The sequence below is a fragment of the Amblyomma maculatum genome, chromosome 2 (assembly GCF_055883805.1).
Source record: "Amblyomma maculatum isolate TAMU_Amacu chromosome 2, ASM5588380v1, whole genome shotgun sequence".
Lineage (NCBI taxonomy): Eukaryota > Metazoa > Arthropoda > Arachnida > Ixodida > Ixodidae > Amblyomma > Amblyomma maculatum.
This window is the reverse complement of record NC_139345.1, coordinates 198,444,470-198,466,159: the sequence shown is the minus strand read 5'-3', so window position 1 is coordinate 198,466,159 and position 21,690 is coordinate 198,444,470. Positions and strand designations below refer to the sequence as shown.

The 21,690-nt window shown below is 43.7% G+C and overlaps 1 protein-coding gene across 1 annotated transcript in view; it reads right to left on the bottom strand.

Annotated features, from left to right (window-relative positions):
• Positions 1-13,833: 13,833 nt before the first annotated feature.
• LOC146200883 (uncharacterized) overlaps positions 13,834-21,690 on the bottom strand; it is a 43,975-nt gene continuing 36,118 nt past the window's right edge. The window contains exons 2-3 of the mRNA XM_084592458.1: positions 15,749-15,898; positions 13,834-14,227 (exon numbers count right to left, since the gene is read on the bottom strand). Of these exons, the coding sequence (XP_084448584.1) occupies positions 13,853-14,227; positions 15,749-15,898 (525 nt within the window). The 3' untranslated portion in view covers positions 13,834-13,852. The remainder of the gene's footprint in view (positions 14,228-15,748; positions 15,899-21,690) is intronic.

The following is a 21,690-nucleotide window of genomic DNA, read 5'->3' as shown; positions in this document are numbered from 1 at the left end:
ACAAGATAATTGAGATTGGAGGTCACATAATGTAAATAGATATGAATAGAGGACATAATATAGATTCCCAAGGTACCCCGAAGTGCGCATCAAAAGCGCAGACTATGATGGGTAAATGAGACGAGTTTGGAATCGTTAGTACCAAATTATTCAATCCATTTCGAAAACTTTTGCTCAGTGTTAGGATGACAGAGCTTGTGGAGTAGCAGTGTATTACAAACCATGTTGAAAGTGTTCGAAAATATAAGACATATGCAATGAGCGAATGGCGATCCGTCAAGAATGCAGTGGAGTTCAAAAGTGCACAATATGAACAGAATTACACGTGAGTACGACCTACGCAAACCGGGTTGTGCACTTGAAGAACGAGTCTGATTCAAGATATAAAGTCAGCGCTCTAGTAGCTTAGAGCAAGTATTTCCTAGAGTAGTGGAGCTGTATTCATTGCTAGTGTTTTTGCTTCGCGATTAGTGTAGAAGAGCTCCAGCCGCAATTTCCAATTGCGTAGGGAAGGTACATTATTTGTCAAAACAAGACGGTCCAACGGGCCAGCTTCTAAGCTCTGTAACTGCGCTCCAGGAAGCAATAGTTTAGAGGAGACAGACTACGGGATTTGCCATCTACGAGATTTCGAATGCTGGAGATGCGGCACGAGCCTCGTTACGGGACATAGAAGCAATGAGCTTAGGTTGTACATTTTTGTCAAAGTCTGTACATGCGTCAAGAAATTGCGTAAGGAATGCATGAGGAAAATATATATGTTGAAGTGCTTTTCAGACATTTCGCAAGAAGAGAGCCAAACCTAAAAGAATTATAATAGTTTTCGATCAATTTAGCAACACAAGCTATGTCCACAAATATTGCGAACTTTATCAACGATTTATAATTCTTTCCTCCGTCAAGGTAAGAGCTTTGACGCAAAGAAAAAAAATTTGCAAAATATATCGTTTAGGAAAAGATACCCACAGATAGCTCGAACCCTATTGGCCAGAGGAGTTTTGTAATGTAATTACGTTTTCAGAGGATGGAGAAATATGCACCGGAATTTACAGACGTTAGCTTTAACCATGAGTGACATATTAATGAAAAGAAAACGAAGCTGAGCGTTGTTAACAGTTTACGTAACCGGAGCAAGCTGGCCTTATATCGTCCAGCGTACGTTAGTAGGCGATGATTTACCTTCACTATAGGAGCATTTTGTACGACGGCTATTATAAAGGTGTGTGTAGAGTGCTGTACAACGGGTCGGCAGAATTCTATGTTAAGGTTCGGTTCGAAACGTATCTGTTCGTTACATGTTTTACCTTGGTTGCGAAACTATCCCTTTAAGCCTGAACTGTACGATGGTGAAAATTAGTTATAACACTTTCCCAAAGCCAAAAGGGCAAAAAACCCCGCCGGGGTGGCGCAGTGGTTAGGGCGCTCGACTACTGTTCCCAAGGACGCGGGATCGAATCCCGGCCTCGGCGGCCGCTTTTCGATGGAGGCGAAAAGCTAGGCGTCCATGTGCTGTTTGATGTCAGTGCCCGTTAAAGAACCCCAGGTAGTCGAAATTTCCGGAGTCCTCCACTACGCTCCTAGCCCAAGTCGCTTTTGGACGTTAAACCCCAAACCCAAACCAAACCATACCAAAAGGGCAGAAAATTAATTTCCACTTGATACACCTCAACGCTGGCGTTTTTGAAACCAACGGTCAATTCTCTCTTTTTTGTTTTGTTCCACTGAAGAAAAGCTATGTAAGGAGTGGTCACTTATACTGGATACAATAGTGACAACTGAAGCGATTTTGTTTAGTTGATTAGTTAGAAAAAATGCAGGGTGTCTGCAACATCTGAGCGGGATACCAACCATGTTAAGCAAATAACAAAGCCCACGTTAAAAGTCTTTGACTTGGGTTTAAAAGGGTAACAAGATTGAAAGCGTTCTGTTCTACGTTGTTAGTTTGGAATCGTCCGGTAAGAAGGCATGTGGCATATAATATAACGTACAAATCGTGTTAAATAAGTCATTAGGGTCCTTATTGGATGTGGAGGGATGTGAAGAGGACCGATAACGTACATTGAAGATCCCATTCAGATGACCTATTGTAACAGTGGCCACTCAATTTCTAGATTTGTGTCGAAATGGATGCGGAATGTAGTAATGTTGATTGAAAAGTCAATAAGGAAGCCATCATAACGTCGGCAACTTCGACAGCAGCGTTATCATGAATACACGCCCACTCTCCAAAACGTTAGATTATTAACAACCGAGCACTCTCTAAGCTACAAATAACTGTATATGCCGGGTGTACGAGCTAAATCTAGCCAAGTTTAAAAAAAAAATACTGTCAGCGATCACGCGGTAAAATAAAGTTAAGTATTGTTCAGAGTCGCCTATGATAACCTACAGATGTGTTGCTCACTACATTTATTATTAGTAAACTAATTGCATTTATAATTATTACTTGAGAGAAAATTGCCATTACAGATCTTGTAAAGTTGTAGAACTCCTCGAATATATTTGGTGTGGTTTGGTTTTGGGGCTTAACGTCCCATAGCGACTCAGGCTATGAGAGACACTGTGGTGGTGGGCTCGAAGATTTTCGACCACCTGGGGTTCTGTAACTTGCGCTAACACCGCACAGCACACGGATGCCTACTTTTTCAGCTCCGCCGAAAAGAGGCCAGTTCAGTTCAGTCGTTCAGTCGTGTCCGACTCTTCGTGACCCTATGGACCATGTCACGCCACGCTTTCCGGTCTCTTACTATCTTCCTAACATCACATAACTTCATCTGCAGTGCCTCGAGGATGCCATCTAACCATCGCGTTCGCTGCCTACCCCTTCCCCGGTGACCCTCAACCTTTCCCAACATCAAATGTTTCTCCAGCGACTCCTGTCTTATCAACAGATGACCAAAGTAGCTGAGCTTTAACATTAGAATTTGACCCTCCAATCAGCAGTCAGGGTTTATGATCGACAATATCGACTGATTTGATCTTCTGGCAGTCCAAGGAACTCTCAAGAGTCTTCGCCAGCACCACAATTCAAACGCGTCAATTCTTCGGCGGTCAGCCTTTTTCACAGTCCAACTCTCGCATCCATACATCACAACTGGAAAGACCATAGCATGAGTTATACGGATCTTGGTTGGCAGACTAATGTCTCTGCTCTTTACTAGGCGGTCAAGGCTAGCCATTGCTCTCTTTCCCAGAAGCAGGCGTCTCCTAATTTCATGGCTGCAGTCTCCTTCCGAGGTAATCTTGGAGCCCAAGAAGAGAAAATCTGTCATAGCATCCACTTCTGGTCCATTGATGATCCAGGACTTGATAGGGCAAGACGCCATGATCTTTGTCTTTTTAATGTTCAGTTTAAGCCCAAACTACTCACTCTCTTCTTGTACGCGCATCAGAAGTCTCTTGAGTTCCACTTCACTTTCTGCCATTAAAGTGGTATCATCCGCATATCCCACATATCCGCATAAAGAAAGTAACAAAATTCCTATAAAGAAAGGTGTTAGGCAAGGAGACACAATCCAGTACTATTCACGGCTTGTTTAGAGGAAGTATTCGGAGACCTGGAATGAGAATACCTCAGTAATTTGCGATTTGCTGATGGCATTGCCTTGCTAAGCAACTCGGGGGATGAACTGCAAATAATGATTGATGACCTAGACAGGAAAAGTAGAAAGGTAAGCTTGAAAATCAATATGCAGAAGACTAAGGTAATGTTCAACAGCCTCGGGAAGGAACAGCAGTTTGTATTAGGTAGCGAAATACTGGAAGTAGTGGACGAATATGTCTACTTAGGACAGGTAGTAACCGCAGATCCGGACCATGAAAAGGATATAACAAGAAGAATAAGATTGGGATAGAGCGCATTTGGCAAGCACTCGCAGATTATGACTAGCAGCTTACCGGTATCGCTCAAGAGGAAAGTATACAACAGTTGCATCTTGCCTGTACTCACCTATGGGGCTGAAACGTGGAGGCTAATCAAGAGAGTTCTACTTAAGTTGAGAACAACCCAGAGGGCTATGGAACGAAAAATGGCAGGGGTAACATTAAGAGATAGAAAGCGTGCAGAGTGGGTCAGAGAAATAACTCAAGTTACCGACATTCTAGTAGAAATTAAGAAGAAGAAATGGACATGGGCAGGACATGTAGTGCGAAGAGAGGATAACCGATGGTCGCTGAGGGAAACAAACTGGATTCCAAGGGAAGGAAAGCGCAGCAGGGGGCGGCAGAAAGTTAGGTGGGCGGATGAGATTAAGAAGTTCGCAGGGGTCAAGTGGATGCAGCTTGCACAGATACGGGTTAAGTGGAGAAATATGGGAGAGGCCTTCGCCCTGCAGTGGGTATAATCAGGCTGCTGCTGCTGATGATGCTGATGATGATCCGCATATCTAAGGTTGTTGATACGTTTTCCAGCAATCTTCACTCCAGCTGAAGACTCGTCCAGACCGGCCTTCCTCATGATGCACTCTGCATATAGGTTAAATAGGCAGGGCGACAGTATGCAGCCTTGCCTCACTCCTTTCTCAGTCGGAAACCAATCAGTAAAACCATGCCCAGTTCTGACTGTGGCCTCTTGTCCTTCATACAGGTTCCTGAGGAGACAGATGAGGTAAATTGGAACTGCCATTTCTTGGAGAGCTTGCCACAATCTGCTGTGATCTACGCAGTCAAACGCTTTCGCATAATCAATAAAGCAGAAGTAGATGGGTTTCTGGAACTCTCTTGCTTTTTCCATGAACCAGTGATGGTTGGCAATTTGGTCTCTTGTTCCTCTGCCCTTGCAAAACCCAGCTTGCACGTCCGCAAGCTCCCGATCCACATACTGCTGCAGCCTACCTTGGAGGATTTTCAACATCACCTTGCTAGCATGCGAAATAAGCGCGATCGTGCGGTAGTTGGAGCAATCTTTGGCACCACCTTTCTTTGGAATGGGGATGTAAACTGACCTCCTCCAATCCTGTGGCCACTGCAGGGTTGTTCAAATCTTCTGACATGATAAATGCAGAATGTTAACAGCGTCATGGTTGAGGTTTTGAAGCAACTCGGCTGGAATGCCATCAATTCCGCTAGCTTTGTTCTTAGCAAGGCTAGCTAAGGCCCATTCAACTTCACTCTTCAGGATGCCCGGCTCGAGATCAGTAATCACAACCGTCTTATGTTGGGTTTGCACATTTGGGTCTTTCTTGTACAGTTCTTCTGTGTATTCCTGCCACCTCTTCTTTATCTCTGAGGCTTCAGTGAGGTCCTTGCCTCGTTTGTCCTTTATCACGCCCAGCTTAGCACAGAAGCTTCCTTTGATATCTTTGATTGTCTTATACAGAGCTCTAGTGTTCCTTAGTTGGCTGTTGTCCTCAACTGCTTGGCACTGTATGTTCAGGAAGGCATTCTTATCTCTCCTTCCTATTTTCTGAAAATCCGCATTGAGAACCTTGTATCTTTCTCTTTCCCCCATAACTTTTGCACGCCTCCTTTCCTCAGCTATTTGCAAAGCCTCTTCAGATAACCAGTTTGCGTTCTTGCATTTCTTTTGCTTTAGAACTACCTTAGTAGCAACTTCTTGTATTATATCACGAACATCAGTCCACATCTCTTCGGGCTCTCTGTCTTCTAGATCTAATTTTTGAAATCGATTCCTCACTTCCACATCATTTTCTAATGGAATTTGATCCAGATCATACCTGAAAGGCCTTCTAGTTTTCTGCGTTTTCCTCAATCGAAGCTTAATTTTGGCAACAAGAAGCTGATGATCGGTGCCACAATCGGCTCCAGGCCTTGTTTTCACTGCTTGTATAGCGCTTCTCCATCTCTGCCGGCAAAGAATATAATCGATCTGATTCCTGTACAGACCGTCCGGTGAAGTCCAAGTGTACAGGCGCCTCTTGTGCTGTTGAATATGAGTATTCGCTATGGTCAGGTTGTTTTCTTGACAAAACTCTACTAGCCTCTGCCCAGCTTCATTTGGCTCGCCAAGACCGAACTTGCCTATAATTCCGGATATTTCTTCACTCCCGACCTTAGCATTCCAGTCTCCTATGAGAAAAATGACGTCTGATGATGGGGTGCGGTCTAAAAGGCATTGTATGTATATATATATATATATATATATATATATATATATATATATATATATATATATATATATATATATATATATATATATATATATATATATATATATATATATATATATATATATATATATATATATATATATATATATATATATATATACAGACACATGTACCGTGTGTGTGTGTTGAAAAGTAAAACAAAAGCAAAGCGAAGAAAGCCACTACCCTTTCATGCCGTCTATTAGATGGCTGCCGGCGCTTCGTCCGCAGCGCATCGTTGGCGCGCAAGCGCTTCTGCAGGCGGCTCTCAGGCTTTCTTTCCTTTTTGCTTTGTTTTTAAAGTTGGAATTTGGAATCTAAGCAATATGGCACTTTGAAAGCAAGGAGATAAATAAAACATAAACTAAGCTGGCGCGTAATGCGCAGCACTGGCTTTTCCCTTTGGTGGCAATTTATGTGTAGACGGCGTGCTACACCCCGCTGAAGATACAGCCGAGCACAGCAGGGCTCCGTCGGTCAATGTAAAGGCTCCTAAAAAAAGAATAAAAAAGAGCTCTTCTGAAGGATGGGAGGAGCCCAGGTTTTATCTGAAGATGTGCCCTAAAGCGTCGGGCCATGCATGCTTTTTCGGCACTCGGCAGTTCTGCCGTAGCTTTTATTTTGGACTCGGTGCGTGAAAGCAAGTGGTGACTTATGACAGTGCAGTGCGCGGAAAAACAGACATGGCTGTGCAAGTTCCGTAGAGTGTGCTGTCCTGTGGATTTTTGGGTGATCGGGAATTATGAGACTTATTTTAAGAATAACCGCTTGGTGCGCGGACAAAAACTGTACGAATCCAAGCACGCGTATGGAGAGCGCGAGGAACTTCACAGTTTAGAGGAGCCCTCATATATCTGCAGAAAATGCATTGCCCAAATGAAAAGCGCCTTTTCGACGTCAGCTTAGAGGTGAAATATATTCGGCCTTTTTGGCCTCTCGTCAGAGCATATTTATTTCGGTATTATAGTAGGTAGTTGTTGGCAAACCCACATAATATCAGGGATGCCAGTTGCATCTGCAAAGCCGGGTGCCACTGTTAACGATGAGTCCCATCGCTCTCGTATGATTTCGAAGGAAGCCGAAAAAAACTTGATTTTAGGTTGATACCCGGAGGTATTTCTATACCTATTATAGCACCCATCAACAGAGAAGTTATTCGACCCGTTAGTTTTAAAGGATGTTTTCTCTTTGCGGGGAGCCATGAACCCGTGGCGCAAGTCAGAAAGCCTGCACTCCTCCCATGTGCTTCGATCTCAATATCGTACTTCCACATCGGACTAGTCTTCCCAAAAGCGAACGCCAAAGACTGGTGCAAAATATCCTTAAGAAGTCATTAAAAAAAAAAAAGCTCCCGCTGGGCAGGAGGGCTCCGCGCTGTCTGCAACACAGGCCGTGTCCGAAGACCTTCCAAGCGCTGGTTCCAAGCATGAATGCATAGTCCAATTCTTAGAGCTCCAGCTGGGTCTCAAAAAAAAGCTATCTTGTTTTTTTGTTGTTGTTTTTTCGTGTGCCGTGCGCTCTATATAAACAACTGATCGGTCATGCATGCTTGGAAAAACCTAGCATGCAGTCCTGGAAAACAAAACACATGGGAAATGCGCAGCCGAAACGAACATCAATGGGTGCAATCATTATGAGGCTGGAAATGACCATAAAGACAAATGTAAATAAAGGCAGTTATTTCAGTCGGCGTTTATTTTTTTATTCTTACGGGGAACCAGGAAGAAATCGGAACACAGCCTCGCGCTACCCACGGCTGCCTATCCAGACAAGCACCTTTTTCGGCAGCGACTCCCAGACGGCGCCACATGTACGACCAAAGTAGGGTGCCACGATGCCCGCGCGTGCCGCTGAGGGTGTAGACAACTGCGTCGTCGCCTACGGCGGCCGCCATTGCGCGGCCCACTTCAAAGGCGCGGGGCGTGCGCCAACATGCTTCGCGCCCTTGCAGCTGCCAAAGCGCGCTCGACTTCGCGATGAAAGCAAACACAACTGCACTTATTGCTTTTTGGAATGAAGTACTGGCAGATTAGGCTTGTAACGTCCGACCATCAAAATATTTAAAGCTTAGGACTGTTGTTTCTTTTCTCACACAGCGACTGGGTGCTAGATTAGAAAAATTTCATAAAGTGGCGCACTAGGACCTTAGCGGCGGATCATAATGAATTAATAGTTGCAATATCACTAGCAGGCAGATTGCATTTTGTCATTCACTAGTGTAATTAACAACGCTCGAATTTCTTCAACCTTATTAATAGAATGACCTGGTTAGAGAAGAAAGAGTAATGTTCTTTGCGTATTTTGTTCTAAGAAATAAGAACTAGCGCATTCGCCCCACATACATGAACCAAATATCGCAGTACCTGCACCGCGCATGTGTTCATTGTGCTGAAAAAACAAAGCATATCCAAGCATTTATCAATGGCATATTTTTATTCTATTTATTAATTTATTTCAAATACCCTAAGGGCACTTGCAGGCATTACATAGGGGGGGATTCATCAATTAATCACAAATAAATTACAATAGAAGCAAACAAAAAGCTGTAAGCAGAAATAGGCGCACTAAAAACATTGAACAATTTATACAGGCGAAAGGAGCAGGTTTCGGAGATTTAAAAATAATAGTAAAAGTGCACATCTAACAAAGCAGGGAAATACAGTACTTAAAAAAAAAGATGAAAATATTGCAGTCGGAAGTGGCGGAACATGGAACAGGGAAGCGTTTCAGGGCATGTAATGGAGCACGTAACATAGACGATAAATTAAAGAGCTAGAAAGGTAAAATGCACATCAATTAAGTTTGCAAATTCAAGTGCGATATAAGGGCTGCTTGAAACGATGATGCTTCAGGAATAATGGAGATACTAGAAGGAAGTGAGTTCCACTCGTTAATAGGCAGGACCAAAGGTGAGTATCTGAATCTTTCTGTTCGCATTAAATTAGGTTTAACCTTGCTGATATGATCTAGTCGAGCAGAGATGTGCGGCGCCGGAAAGATATGTTAGCATGCAGATTGTGTGCTGCTGTGATAGAGAGCATGAAAAAGAGATAAACGATTGAATTTTCTGCGCCGACTAGGGGCGGGAGATTGAGTGATGTTTTATCGCTATAATGCTTTGATGCCGAGAGTATTGTGAAAGAATGAATAGCGCTGCTTTGTTTTGGACCGATTCTAACATGTTAATAAGATAGGCTTGGTAGAGATTCCAGATAACTGACGCATATTCCAATGTGAGTTTGACTAGCGAGTTGAAGGCCTGTAGTGTTTTCTTGTCGGAAAGATGCAGTCGGCGCTTAAGAAGACCAAGTTTTAGGCAGTCTCGAATGTCTCGATCCCGCGAAGCGGCAGAAGGAGCGCGAGCTTCTTCGCTTCGTTGGAGAAGTCGTTTGAAACGAATTAGAATATGAGGAGCGGTATCCACCAAGATCACTTTTGCCGTTAAACGGCTCGATTGCGCCGTACATCGCTACAGTAGCTGTGGCCTGACATTCAAGTGCGTCTGCTCTAAATCCCGATTCTCTTCACCAGTGTTATGTTCGGGGCGTGGGAGCCTCATGAGAGAGGAACCTCTCGATTCAGTTGCTGGGTAGAGACATCGTTTATTGTACCTTTGGGAGAGAGAAGAAGAGAGGGAAATAAAGAAACGTGAACGCTTGTAAAGAAAGCATTGCTTCGCGTGTCTTGGTCGCGCACAATTTCTGAGGACGGTCAAGTTCCAAGCAAACGCACGGCTCGGGTTTCTTTGGCGCGTCTTCCTCTTCGAGGGCAGGGTCAGGGCGCTGGTCTCTCCGAAGCGGCTGGCTCGCACGCACAAGGCGGCATTGAAGATGCAGCGACAGTACGTCCATTTGCTAGGAGGCGGGATGGCTTTGCCTTGGTTCGCGTACAAAACAATATATACCTACCACTTCCAGTACTTCTCTACCTATTGCAAAGTTCTGTTCCTTCTCTGGGCTGTTGAACATTATATTAGCATTCTGCATATTGATTTTAAGGTCTACTGTTCTGCTTTTCCTGTTTAAGTCAGCAATCATTCTTTGAAATTCATCCCCTGAGTTACTTTGCAAGGCAATATTATCTACGAATTACAGGTTAACTCATGTATTTATTATTCATCCACCCTTATCCCTAACTAATCCCATTCCAAGCGTATAAATACTTCCTCTAAACAAGCTGTGAACAGTACTGGGGAGATCGAGTCTCCCTGCCAAACGCCTTTCTTTATAGAAATTTTATACTTTATTTATGCAAAACAGTGGTCGCTGTGAAGCCACTATATATAATACCTTAAGGTACTTTCACATTCGGCTCATCTACACCTTGATTTCACAATGCCTGCATGGCTGCCCATGTTTCTACTGAGTCAAATGCTATTTTGTATTCACCACGTGCTATGTATAAGGGCGGGGTATAATCAGAGCATTTTTATATCACCTGGTTGATGGTATGGATATGATCGATGGTAGAGTATCCTTTCCGAAAACCTGCTTGATCCTTTGCTTGATTGAAGTCTATGGTTGCGTTTTTTCTGTTTACAATTACCTCAGTATTTACCTTGCGGGTAACGGATAGTATGCTGATTGGTGACTAATTCCTCAAGTTATTAGCGTCCCCTTTCTTATGAATTAACATAATATTCGCGTTCTTCCATGATTTCGGTATCGTCCGTGACAAAAGCCAAGGCGTATATAGGGTGGCCAGTCGTTCTAGCACGATTTCCCCCGTCCTTCAACAAATCAGTACTTACTTGATCCTCCCCAGCTGCTTTCCCTATTTTTATAGTTTCAAAAGCTTTCTTAACCTCATCCTTCGTCACTGACAGAACGTCTAACTGCTCTTCACTACTTCCAATCTCATTATTGTCGTGACTATGTCCGCTACTGTATTGATCAGTATAGAATCCCTCGTCTACTTCGACTATCTTGTCAATATTCGTAATGGCATTGCCCGTATTGTGCTTTAGTGCATAAACCTGACTTTTGCGTATGCCAAAATTACTCTTGAGCGCCTTTAGGTCGTCGTCGTTGTTTAGAGCAGGCTCGACGTTCTCAATGTTGTACTTTCTTATGACGGATACTTTAAACGTATTGATTTCATTTAATAACTCTGCCAATTCTATCCTGTCGGTTGCGTCGGAGGCTTTCATGCTATGGAGTTTTTAAGCAAATGTTTGCTCAGCTAAGTTAAATTGCCGGTATCTTCTCTAACTATCCTGCCACCTACCTCTACCGCGCACTCAGTAATGATTTCTCTGAATGTATCGTTTATCGCGTCTACAATAAGTTCACCATCCTCGGTTAAAGCTGAATATCTTTTCAGTAGCGAGTTCCTGAATTGTTCTGCCTACGACCTCATGGCTAATTCATTAATGGACGTTTTCCTTAGTAATTTTCGTTCCCTTTTAAAATATAGACCAATTCAACACGTTACCATCACACCTTTAATATTACCTCTACATCTTGTATAATGCCATAGTGCCAAATGCAAGTTAAAATTAACAATTTCAAAGCAATGCGGATTAGTCCTGACTGCAGTTCTCATAATTATTTCCTTACTGAAAATTTGTTAGTATGCGTGACCTCAAACTAATATTTAAGAGATCGCATAACTAACAGCCTGTTGTAAGTTGCATATTAGGAGCATAACCACTAAATCTTATCATACACTGGGGTATTTACTTCCAGATTTTACTCATGCACCATCACCCCTCAAATACACGTTGCACGCTACTTAAGTTCGGTCGAAGATACGAAATCCGCTTCACGCTTCAAGCCCGTTCAGACTACAGTCGTATCCGTCGTAAGTGTCGTATTTATCGCAGTGCGCATAGCGGCTGGAACTTCCGTTTACGTAGCTTGCGACAGCGCATGTTCACACTTGGCATGTTCACACTCCCACGCTGGCTGCGGACGTTCCGCATCTTACGCTCAATGCGACAGCAGTCTGGACAGACACGTTACGTTTTTTGCGCTTACGCTTACGATCATTACGAACGATACCTGCGTTGCGCACATAGTCTTGCACACTGCTTGGAGGCCGTACAAAACAACTCCGCTCGCTTTATCGTTAATAATTTCAATAGAACAGTAAGTGCAACAGCAAGTTAAATTATTAATAAACATTCGGCTACCTAAATATCTTAGAAAACTATCCCGCATTTATCTTTCGCAAATAATTCATTATCAATACAGTATTTTACACAATATTTATATAGCGCAATCACCATTTATATCTTTTTGGCGTGATCATAATCAGAAAGTTAACAGAACGAATTTTACCAGCGTCTTTGTCTAACTCAATTTTTCTCTAACCTAACCTGGAACAAGTTATCGCCTTTATTAACAGCTATAACTAACTCTGATAAATTTATAACCGCGCTTTAACATGCTTTTCATTCATGTACATGGAATATTCGTTTTTCTTCATTTATTTCTTTAACATTTTTGTTTACGCTCTTGTTATGTTATACCAACAAGTTTCACAAAACTGTTGAACTACTTATTCGTTACATATGCAAACTTATCATCGTGCACTATGTATTCTGGTTTTCCGTGCGTATCGTCATCAGTTTGGACTCGATCGTTTGCATTCTTTTTTATTTGTGTTGTTTATTCATGCGAGCTATTTCTGAAATTGTGTGTTTATTGACCCCTCTCTAATGTAGCCCTTACCAAGAGGGTAAAATAGCCGAAATGAAAAAAAAAAAAAATTGCGATGAGCCATTTTCAAGACGTGGTCCCCTCAATCCCCGAAAGTAGACTTCGTCCGAATTTGACAAAAATCGGCGTCTAACATTATCTGGGTATCGCTCACGGAATGACGGCCTCCACATTTTTTGCGGGTTACCTCAAAATTTTGGTCTCATGAAACAAAAATGTGACTTCTTCCTGACTTGACCAATTGCAACGGCAACTAAAAGCAGCATAATAGAACAAAAAACTGCAGAGCATAAAACGAAACTAGTCACTGAGAACATAGCTACCCCTGATTTTTTAGAATCTGGATGATTATTACGACGAACGCTAGAAGCCGGTAACCTCGGGGCTATCTACCGCATGGGCTCCTAGAATATTATATCTCCGACTTCTCAGGGGAAGTTTTGTGCAGATGGCATGTAGTTTATCAATCTCAGTCTTCTTGTTAGGATTTTTTCTTCCGGCGTTTTACCAGTAGTTTGAAAATATTGGCCCTTATTTGATCCGTTACATCCACTTTAAAACTGCCAATTTGACCTCTAGCAGCTTGGTTTAGCCCGAAACTTTCCCTCCTGCCTTTAGTAGTTTCACCCTGTTTTCGTGGTAGCCAACAATCTGTTAACCGAGTTCGAGCTCCAACAGCGTGTTTCCGTGTCGAAATTCTGCTTTCTATGTCTTAAACAAAGCGATTCATGAAAGTAAGTTGGTTCCGGCAAAACATGTGTGCTTTCTATCACTGACATTATTCTACTTTTTCACGAATATTGGCTAATCGTCCGGTTTTCGTTCTTTTTTTAAGTGGCGCAATGTACGATTTATTTTCAACTTTCTGTTCCAATTCAGTATTGGAATTCACCTCAACGCATCGTTTAATAGCAACGCTTGGGAGTGGGCAATAAGCATAGAACACGCTACCACCGTTCATAACATAACCAAACATTCTTTATTTTAACGAAGTTGCAGAATTTCTGCACTCCACTTGCATCCAGCTTGGACTAGAGGATGCAACTCCGGAATACATGCTCGCGCTTCATACGGGGAGTTTGACTATCCCGCCCAGGGGCCACCGGCTCCGAATCCGCGTGCAACGGTTGCAGAAGCGGAAGCCCACGGTCCGGCTCCTCCGTAGCGACCGGCTGCATATCTGCCCGCACCCGGAGCTACAGCCGGCGCCGCGACGGGTTTGGCGTTGAAGACGGCGTCGGCGCTGGCACCGGGTGCAGTTCCCGGCTCGTTGGTGTCCACCGTGGCACGGAAGCCTCCGGCGTCGGCCACGTAGCTCACGGTGCGGTAAAGGCCGTTGGCGTCCCGGTAGCCGTACGTGCCGGTCTTGGCGTTGCTGGCGTCTCCCTGCTCCTTTTGATACAGACGGGTCCCGAACTCGTCTGTGGTGTCGTATCCGAAACTGTACGGTTGGGGAGGCTGAAGAAAAAGGAAGGAAAACCTCGCTTACAATAGCGCTCAATCGGTAAAATTCAATAGTCTGGAACATTATTTTGCCCTTTTCTTCGCTAAGTATGGATAAGGTGTCGTCTGACTGCAAGATGTCGCCCACTCGCGCACTTGCATACGGTTCCGGCCTCGTAAAGAAATCCTGAGCAATCTGCCGAAACAAGAGAGTATATCGCTCGTATGATGGAATAATGAAATCACTATTTTCATTAGCGTCTATGCACATACAAACAAATTACTGCCGTGCAGCTGCTGCTCTAATACTTTTCTCTAGCGGACAGAAAAGGCGGCGGGAAATTCGGTAGCAAAGGGAACAAAACCCTTCCTAGAGTTTTCTGTTGTCAATACAATTCGGAATGTATCTACAGTTTCGCTTTGTGCAGTTTAAATTGCATGCTAGTTTGCACAGCTGATATGTATGTGTATAGGTGCTGAACTCTTGATTAGAACGGTATGCGCATATTAAACATAGGGAAATATTTTAGCCACCATTTGTTCCTGAATACGCTGATGCTGGCACTTGTTTTCTTATTGGCACAAAAGTATTGTGCTCTCATAAGCTGTTTCTTGTTTTAATTTTTAAGTAAGTAATGACATGGTATTGACTTTATGGGCAAACACCAATGGTCTACGGTATGTTAAAAGCACCCTTTCTGTCAATAGTATGACACAGTTAAACACGCAGACTATTTAACCAATGTTTTCTGGCGACAGTTTACACGATGAGGTTCTGCAACGAAGCTTCTTGTCTGGCACATCTAGTAAAGTGTTTTACCAAGGTCTATCGCTTGCTGCATATTAGTGAAACTTTTGTTAGGGCGGAACGCTTGTGTTTTTTCCCTTTACGGTTTTGATTTTTTTACATGACTAGATGATAATGTTATGTATACAGATGTATGATAAGAAATATGATTGCACTGCGTATGTATAGCACACCTTCTGTCAGACACTTCCTTCAGGTTTCTGAAAGTTTAAATATGTGAGTAGATATGCAAGAGTACAATAAATTATCTTGCTGGTCTTTTAAACAATAAAGATGTGCCGCCTTCATCGACACCTCTTTGTTAAAAAATACTCCTTTTATAATCGTGGAAAAAGTGTAAATACGGATTACTTTTATATTCTAGGGATGCATTCACCTGCGCTGCAACCTCTGCGATCGCTGTAGTCGGAATCTCTGCATGTGAAAACGAGGGCAGATTCCGCCTCCTACTCCACGTCCAAGGTGATGGAAAGTCATATAGAGTACTGATGTAAGCAAATACCGATAATATAGAACCACAGAAAGAGCTGGGCTGACAGCTGAACCCGATCTCAGTTCGAACGTTATAAGCATTCGTGCGAGTCTGCCCTACTGGAATTGTTTACTTTTCCGAATACAACGTAAACTGAAAGAAAAATTCAACGTCGCTTATGCAGTTTGCTGGGAGAGGGGGGGGGGGGGGGGGAGAGGTTCTTTTCATCCTTCTTTTTTTATTAACCTATACGCACGTAAGAGGCACCAGCAGCGGAGAAGCCAGGAGTGGCCGCCGAAGCAAAGATAGGGCCCCGGAACCCTGCGCCTTGGAATCCATATCGTCCACCGCCGCCGAACACATTGCCCGCACGCACAAAGGCGACTAGGGAGAAAAGCACGGCAACCTGAAAAAACAGCATCGACAACTTTTAAAATGGGATAGTTCTTGGTGCTGCAGATGATATTGAAGTCGTTTGTGTTTGTATCAATATTTTTAGAGAAATATGGCCGTAAACGCTCTGCCCTGTTGGGTGTGCTAATTTTTATGCTTCCAGAAAACTGCAATAATAGTAGACATCACTGAAATAAATTAGTCCGAAACACTTCACCGAAAAATTATTTCCGGCTTTTAGAGGTATGTCAATAGGATTTATACGCAAATTATGTATTCTTCATTTCGATCATCTGGCCTAGAAGTGCTAATAAATCTCAAAAGGGGCGATAGGCAGCCAGGGAAGAGCTCCCATTCATTGGCTCCCCTCTGCAGCTTCTTCTGAAGATCCTCGTTCGGGTATGTTAACTTGCCTACTCGAATAATTACCATCATCATCAGCCTCACTATATCCCCTGCAGGGCGAAGGCCTCTCTCATACACCTCTTATTAACCCGGTCCTGTACTAGCTGCATTTACTTCACCCCTGCAAACTTCATAATCTAAAACATCAACCTAACGTTCTGCTGCCCCGTGCTACGCTTTACACCCATGAAAATCTAATTTGCTACAATTAGCGACCATCATTTAATAACCGTCCCATTAATATGTGTCTCTTTTAACTCGCAAATATTCTTGTGGGTGACCATGCACTGGACAGAGATACCTAGAAGGCCCTGTAGCCATACGGATGTCTGCGTGGCCTAAGAGTAGCGATCGTTGAAGGTTCGATCTTAGCAGCAAATCTCACAAGAGAAGACCGAGTTAGCATCTCCTACTATGCCTCCTTCAATGAGCGACGTCTGTTACCGTCGTACAACACGCCAATTAATCCCCACCCGTCTATATCACCTGCCAGCTACGACCTACAAGAGCCATAATAGATAGTGATTTCTCGCTCACCGCGCCGTTAGCTCCGCTAACGTCGCTGTCGTCAATGCCGGAATTTTTTTGCAGAGCAGAGCCTGTAAAGCTGTGGCCTTAATAAGTCTATAATTCCACGACATCGACCACTGACTGGTTTTAGAAATAAAAATAATTCTGTCTAATGAGGAAAGGGAGAAAGGAGAGTACATGTAATGAAAAAGAAACAAAGACGTAGAGGAAACAGTGAAAACTTCCCATGAGCGTCGACAAGGTGACTCTCCTAAATAAGCATAACGTATTACGCGGACACACGTCCACAATTGGCGCTATTTCGTTACCAGTGTGCACAGCCACGGTATCCCAATCTGAGAGAAAATATCAGTCTGACGTACCACGAACTATTCACTGTGCTCTTTTTCTTTCATTTGCATAAAGCATGAACCGAATTATACACACTTCCATATAATAAAGAAAGACTATAGCAGTGCAATGTGAAGCCACATTTTGAGCTACGAAGAAGGCAGTAAAATGCCTTAGTAAAGAACATACAAGAAAAACTGAGTTACACCTAAAGGTCTCCTTTCTTCCACTTTCATAATTGTTACACTCGCCCAAGAGCATGACACCTGTCGTCGGCCTAAATAAGGCAATACAAAATTTGTGACTTGTTTCCCTAACTTTTTTTCGTAATAAGAGAACGCGAAGGAAAGAACGTCATATCTTTCTCACCTTAGCGATCATATCCAAAGGACGTGTAACCACAAACTTCTGTTCAGTGCAGGGGCAGCGGCGAATGCGATGCCGGCGATGGCGCGTCAAGCTTTTATATACGCTGCCTGGCCATATGCAACGCATTGCGATTCTCGTGACGGAGGAGACGACCGCGCTCTCTCTTCACCCTCTCTCTCCTTCTCCGTAACGTGATTTTGTCACGGACAGTGCCGTTGGTAGCAACGCGAACGCAATGTGCTTCTTCGTTTTGCGCCATTTGCTCAGTGGCCACATCGGCGAATGTCTACGCTGCCCGCGTCGCATTCTCAAGCGCTGAGACCAAATGGCGCTGCGCTAATCTGTGAGGTCGTAATAAAACAATGGGTTTCAGTTGACTTTTCCGGGTGAAGGCGTCGCCGATATAGTACGTTTGAAAAAGCTTCCGCACTCAACTGCAGCCGCATGACTGTGGCGCAGGTGGGCCGAGGAAAAGCAATCTAAGCGACGTGTTCTTTGGGTTGTTTCTTCGAGGTTGGCCAGGCTCATCTTGGGCATGAAGTTATCGTTTTCATATTCATAAGTTTCTGGGGCTGACTGCACGCGCAAGTCTCTCAGTTATTTGTGGCTTGTGGTCTCAGTTTCTCAACTCTGAACACTCAGAAATGTAAAGCTTCCTGATGGCTAAACGGCATGCGTGCTCAATAGTTGCTAATCAGGCTGCTCAATGAACTGAACAAACATTCTTGCAGGCATCATTTATTAATAACAAAAAATCACGTTTTGCTCTTATAATAGATCTTTTTCAATTCCTTCTGATCCCATTTTTATTTAAAAGGAAGCTACATACCGTTAGATTGAATTACGACTGAATGTGTGTACTCAGTGATCAAAATGAAGCCTAAAAGATGTTTTTCTAACATTAGCAGGCACTGCTAGGTGTGTGAATCCGACCTGTGCGCATAGAAAATATGGGCAGGAGGCTAAATAGTCTGCTTATAATTGCGAACGTGCGGCGCCTAAAAAATCTAAATAAGAAATTTTCGACAAATAAAGTTATCGGGCAAGTCATCCACGTAATTGCGAATTCAAGACTGTGACGTTCGGCTTGAAGCTTGAATCTCCTTCCAGCTTGATATGGAGTTTCTTGTGACAATGCGACGGGTAGTCCATGGATTCCTTCAACCACAGCTGGCGAAGATAGCGCCATCTGAAAGGCTCTTTTGAATACTGCGAAGCAAACCGTAAAAAGGATGAGCAATTCTTTATCGGAGTACAATCACTTTTAGCGATTGATTTTAACCGCTCATATTGCAGATAATACCAAAACAAGAACGTGTTAACAATAAATTGTGTAGCACTCCCAAAAATAATTTGAATTCTAATGAGACCCTCACTGTATCAAAAAATATTGCCGTAATATTATAATTACTAGAGAGTGACTGCTCATTACAGCAGCTATACAAGCCCAGACATAGGGATATAAATGAGGTCCATGCGGGTTTCATGAAAACATTGGAGTTGAAGAAACATTCATCCTGGAGAGAGATTTGAGTCCTGGATCATACCTATATATGAGAAGTCGGTCTAGCGACTGAGCTAACAAGGAAGGCTAATAGATCAGATGGTATTAAGAGAGTGAATAGACCAAGAGCTCGTAGAGTAAGTGGTGCTGTCCCCAAACTGACAGGAATCGAGAGCAGACCAAGGTAGTATGTATGTGTGATCAATTTTTGAGATGTACTAAAACAGAAGCTTCGGAAGCGTTGTCTGCGAACGCCGTCGAAGCTAACTGTCGTGTTTCCGACGTATCGCGATTTCAGAAATCTAGGGCCATAAACACGCGGCTGAAAGAGAACAAAAAAGAACACCCTCACCACAGGGTCGAATCCCTTCTTTGCGGGAGTTTCTTTTTACGAAGCAGAACTGCCAACACACACAGCGCTCTCGCTCCAGCTGCATGATGGTTCCATTTCCCAGTTTCAAATCTGCTTTGCCTCAGCGCTGCTGTACGTGGAAATGGACGATAGCGCAGCATTATTAACAATCCGGAAGGAAGTACAGTAATTGAAATACGTTCACATCGGACGCAGAAAAGAAATTTGATAAGTGAGACGTAAGTGCTTCATACTAGTAAACTGAATTTTTCCGCATTGCCCTGGCAGATAGCACCAACGTTAACAGAACTAAGATCAATTGCCAAATTCTCCAGGTTCTCCACTGCTGTTGACGTGGCGCAGCTGTCGAATCGGGCTCCGGGTCACCGCCGAAGCACAAGCAGATGCCGCGGTCCCAGTCGTCCGGCGGAGCATGTAGCCTTCGGCAATGTTAGGTGGACTGAAATACCGGATGCCGCACTTGCCGTTCTTTACGCTAAAGAAACCAGTCAGAACCTGAACCCGTGTCGAGCATGCTACAAAACTTTGCTAAAGCTATTCGAGCGATAAAGGCGGTCGCATGCTCAGCCAACGGTATACTGTTGGCTGACACGGGCGCTTATTATCAATTTTCTTTTTTTTCTTTTTTTTTTTTTTTGAGGGGGGGGGGGGGGTGTACTTGGTTATATAAGTTTCTTCCCGAAGAGGCATAGGAGACATCTACACTAAAGCTGGAGGTCAGATGATCGCCAAATTCACCGTAAGATCAGTAAAGGCTGAATCGCATGCACGCGAAAACTCACGCGAACGCGAACGCGACGGCGGCACGCGAAGCCTTCGCGCGAACAGAAATGCACGTGTCGCTTGGCTCGTCGCTCGGATCTGCCGAAATAGAAAATTTCGCTCGTTCGCCCGGAAGTGAGCGTACGTCACTGCCGCTCATTTTGCACGCTTTCTTTATTATTGCTGTGTTGCAACGTGATTGTACACTACCGCGTACATTTTTCGCTTTGTACGAACAATGGTGAATAGCCAAGGATTCAAAGAACGTCTAATCGCAACCGAAACAAAAGAAACAATGGGTCACGTGACTACTCGTACAGACTACAGTGCAAGTTAACGCACATTCGATACGGTTTGTTGTAAATACATTTTGCTTTGCCATGTTGTCGCAAAATAACTTGCAATCGTTATGACTGTTGTTGCATTTGGCAATAGTTTTGCGGTGTACTAAGCCACTATGCCAGCCACACAACCTACACAGAGCGTCATCGCCGTTTCGCTCGGTTCGCGCTGTCGCGTGCATGCGTCTTCCCCAGTAGGCGACGGAGCGAACCATGATCGCTTTCGCCGCGCCGCCTTGTCGCGTCGCTCACTTTTTCGCTCACATGCGTTTCCCGCTTAATATGCTTAGGTCAGCGCTAAGGTATGGGGCGCGTTTCTGATGTTTCTGTGCCACACTATATACGTGTTTAACGACCAATTATCAACACCTTCACAGCGCAAAGGGCCAAGTTTGCGGCAATCGGAAGTTGACGACAAGTAACTACGATGTCAGCGGCCGTGTTTACTGGAATAAAGGGGTTTTGCTCACATCATTAATTTCGTCAATGAGCATGCAGTGACTTTTATCCACGCGCAACCTGAGCAGCAAAGGCGGAAAACTCCCCCAGCTTCATGAGCTGTCTGTTTCTTCCCGCAAGAGGAGAGGAAGCGTAGAGATAAGGTCCGACGCAAATAACTCGAGATAGCAGAGTTGTATTTTTTGTTATTCACTACTCTCGATTATGATACCTGGCCTGAGGCAGTGTCGCAAGTATTTAATTTGCGATCACTCCATCAAGCGCTACTGCTAGACACAAATACAGAGAGACAATCGGGCATTCGTCGCCTCCTATATACACAATGGTACAAATTATTCAGAGCACCTTTTGCACTTTATCCTGAATGCACGCATTATAGCAGGCGAGAGTGGCTTAATTCTTTCTTGCAATCTTAACCAGCTTATTCATATTTCTCCTCTCAGACAGAAATCCTGGGTAAAAACGCATCCGCTTTACCAAGCAAAGCTTCATAACCTTCACTGCAAACTCTCAAAAAGCGCAGGCTACATCCTATCCGTGGTAGCTTCCTGCTTAAAAGCTGGTCCACAATCGAGCAGAACAGATTTCCAAACAATGACTGATTCGATGCCAGTTAGTAGTTCAGTAACGTAGCTTGCAGGGTGCATGACTGCTCCAGGAACAAATGAGAGCTTTTTAGTTAGAAGGTAATGACGCACTTATTTATACATTGGTCAAATAATCCAATACAT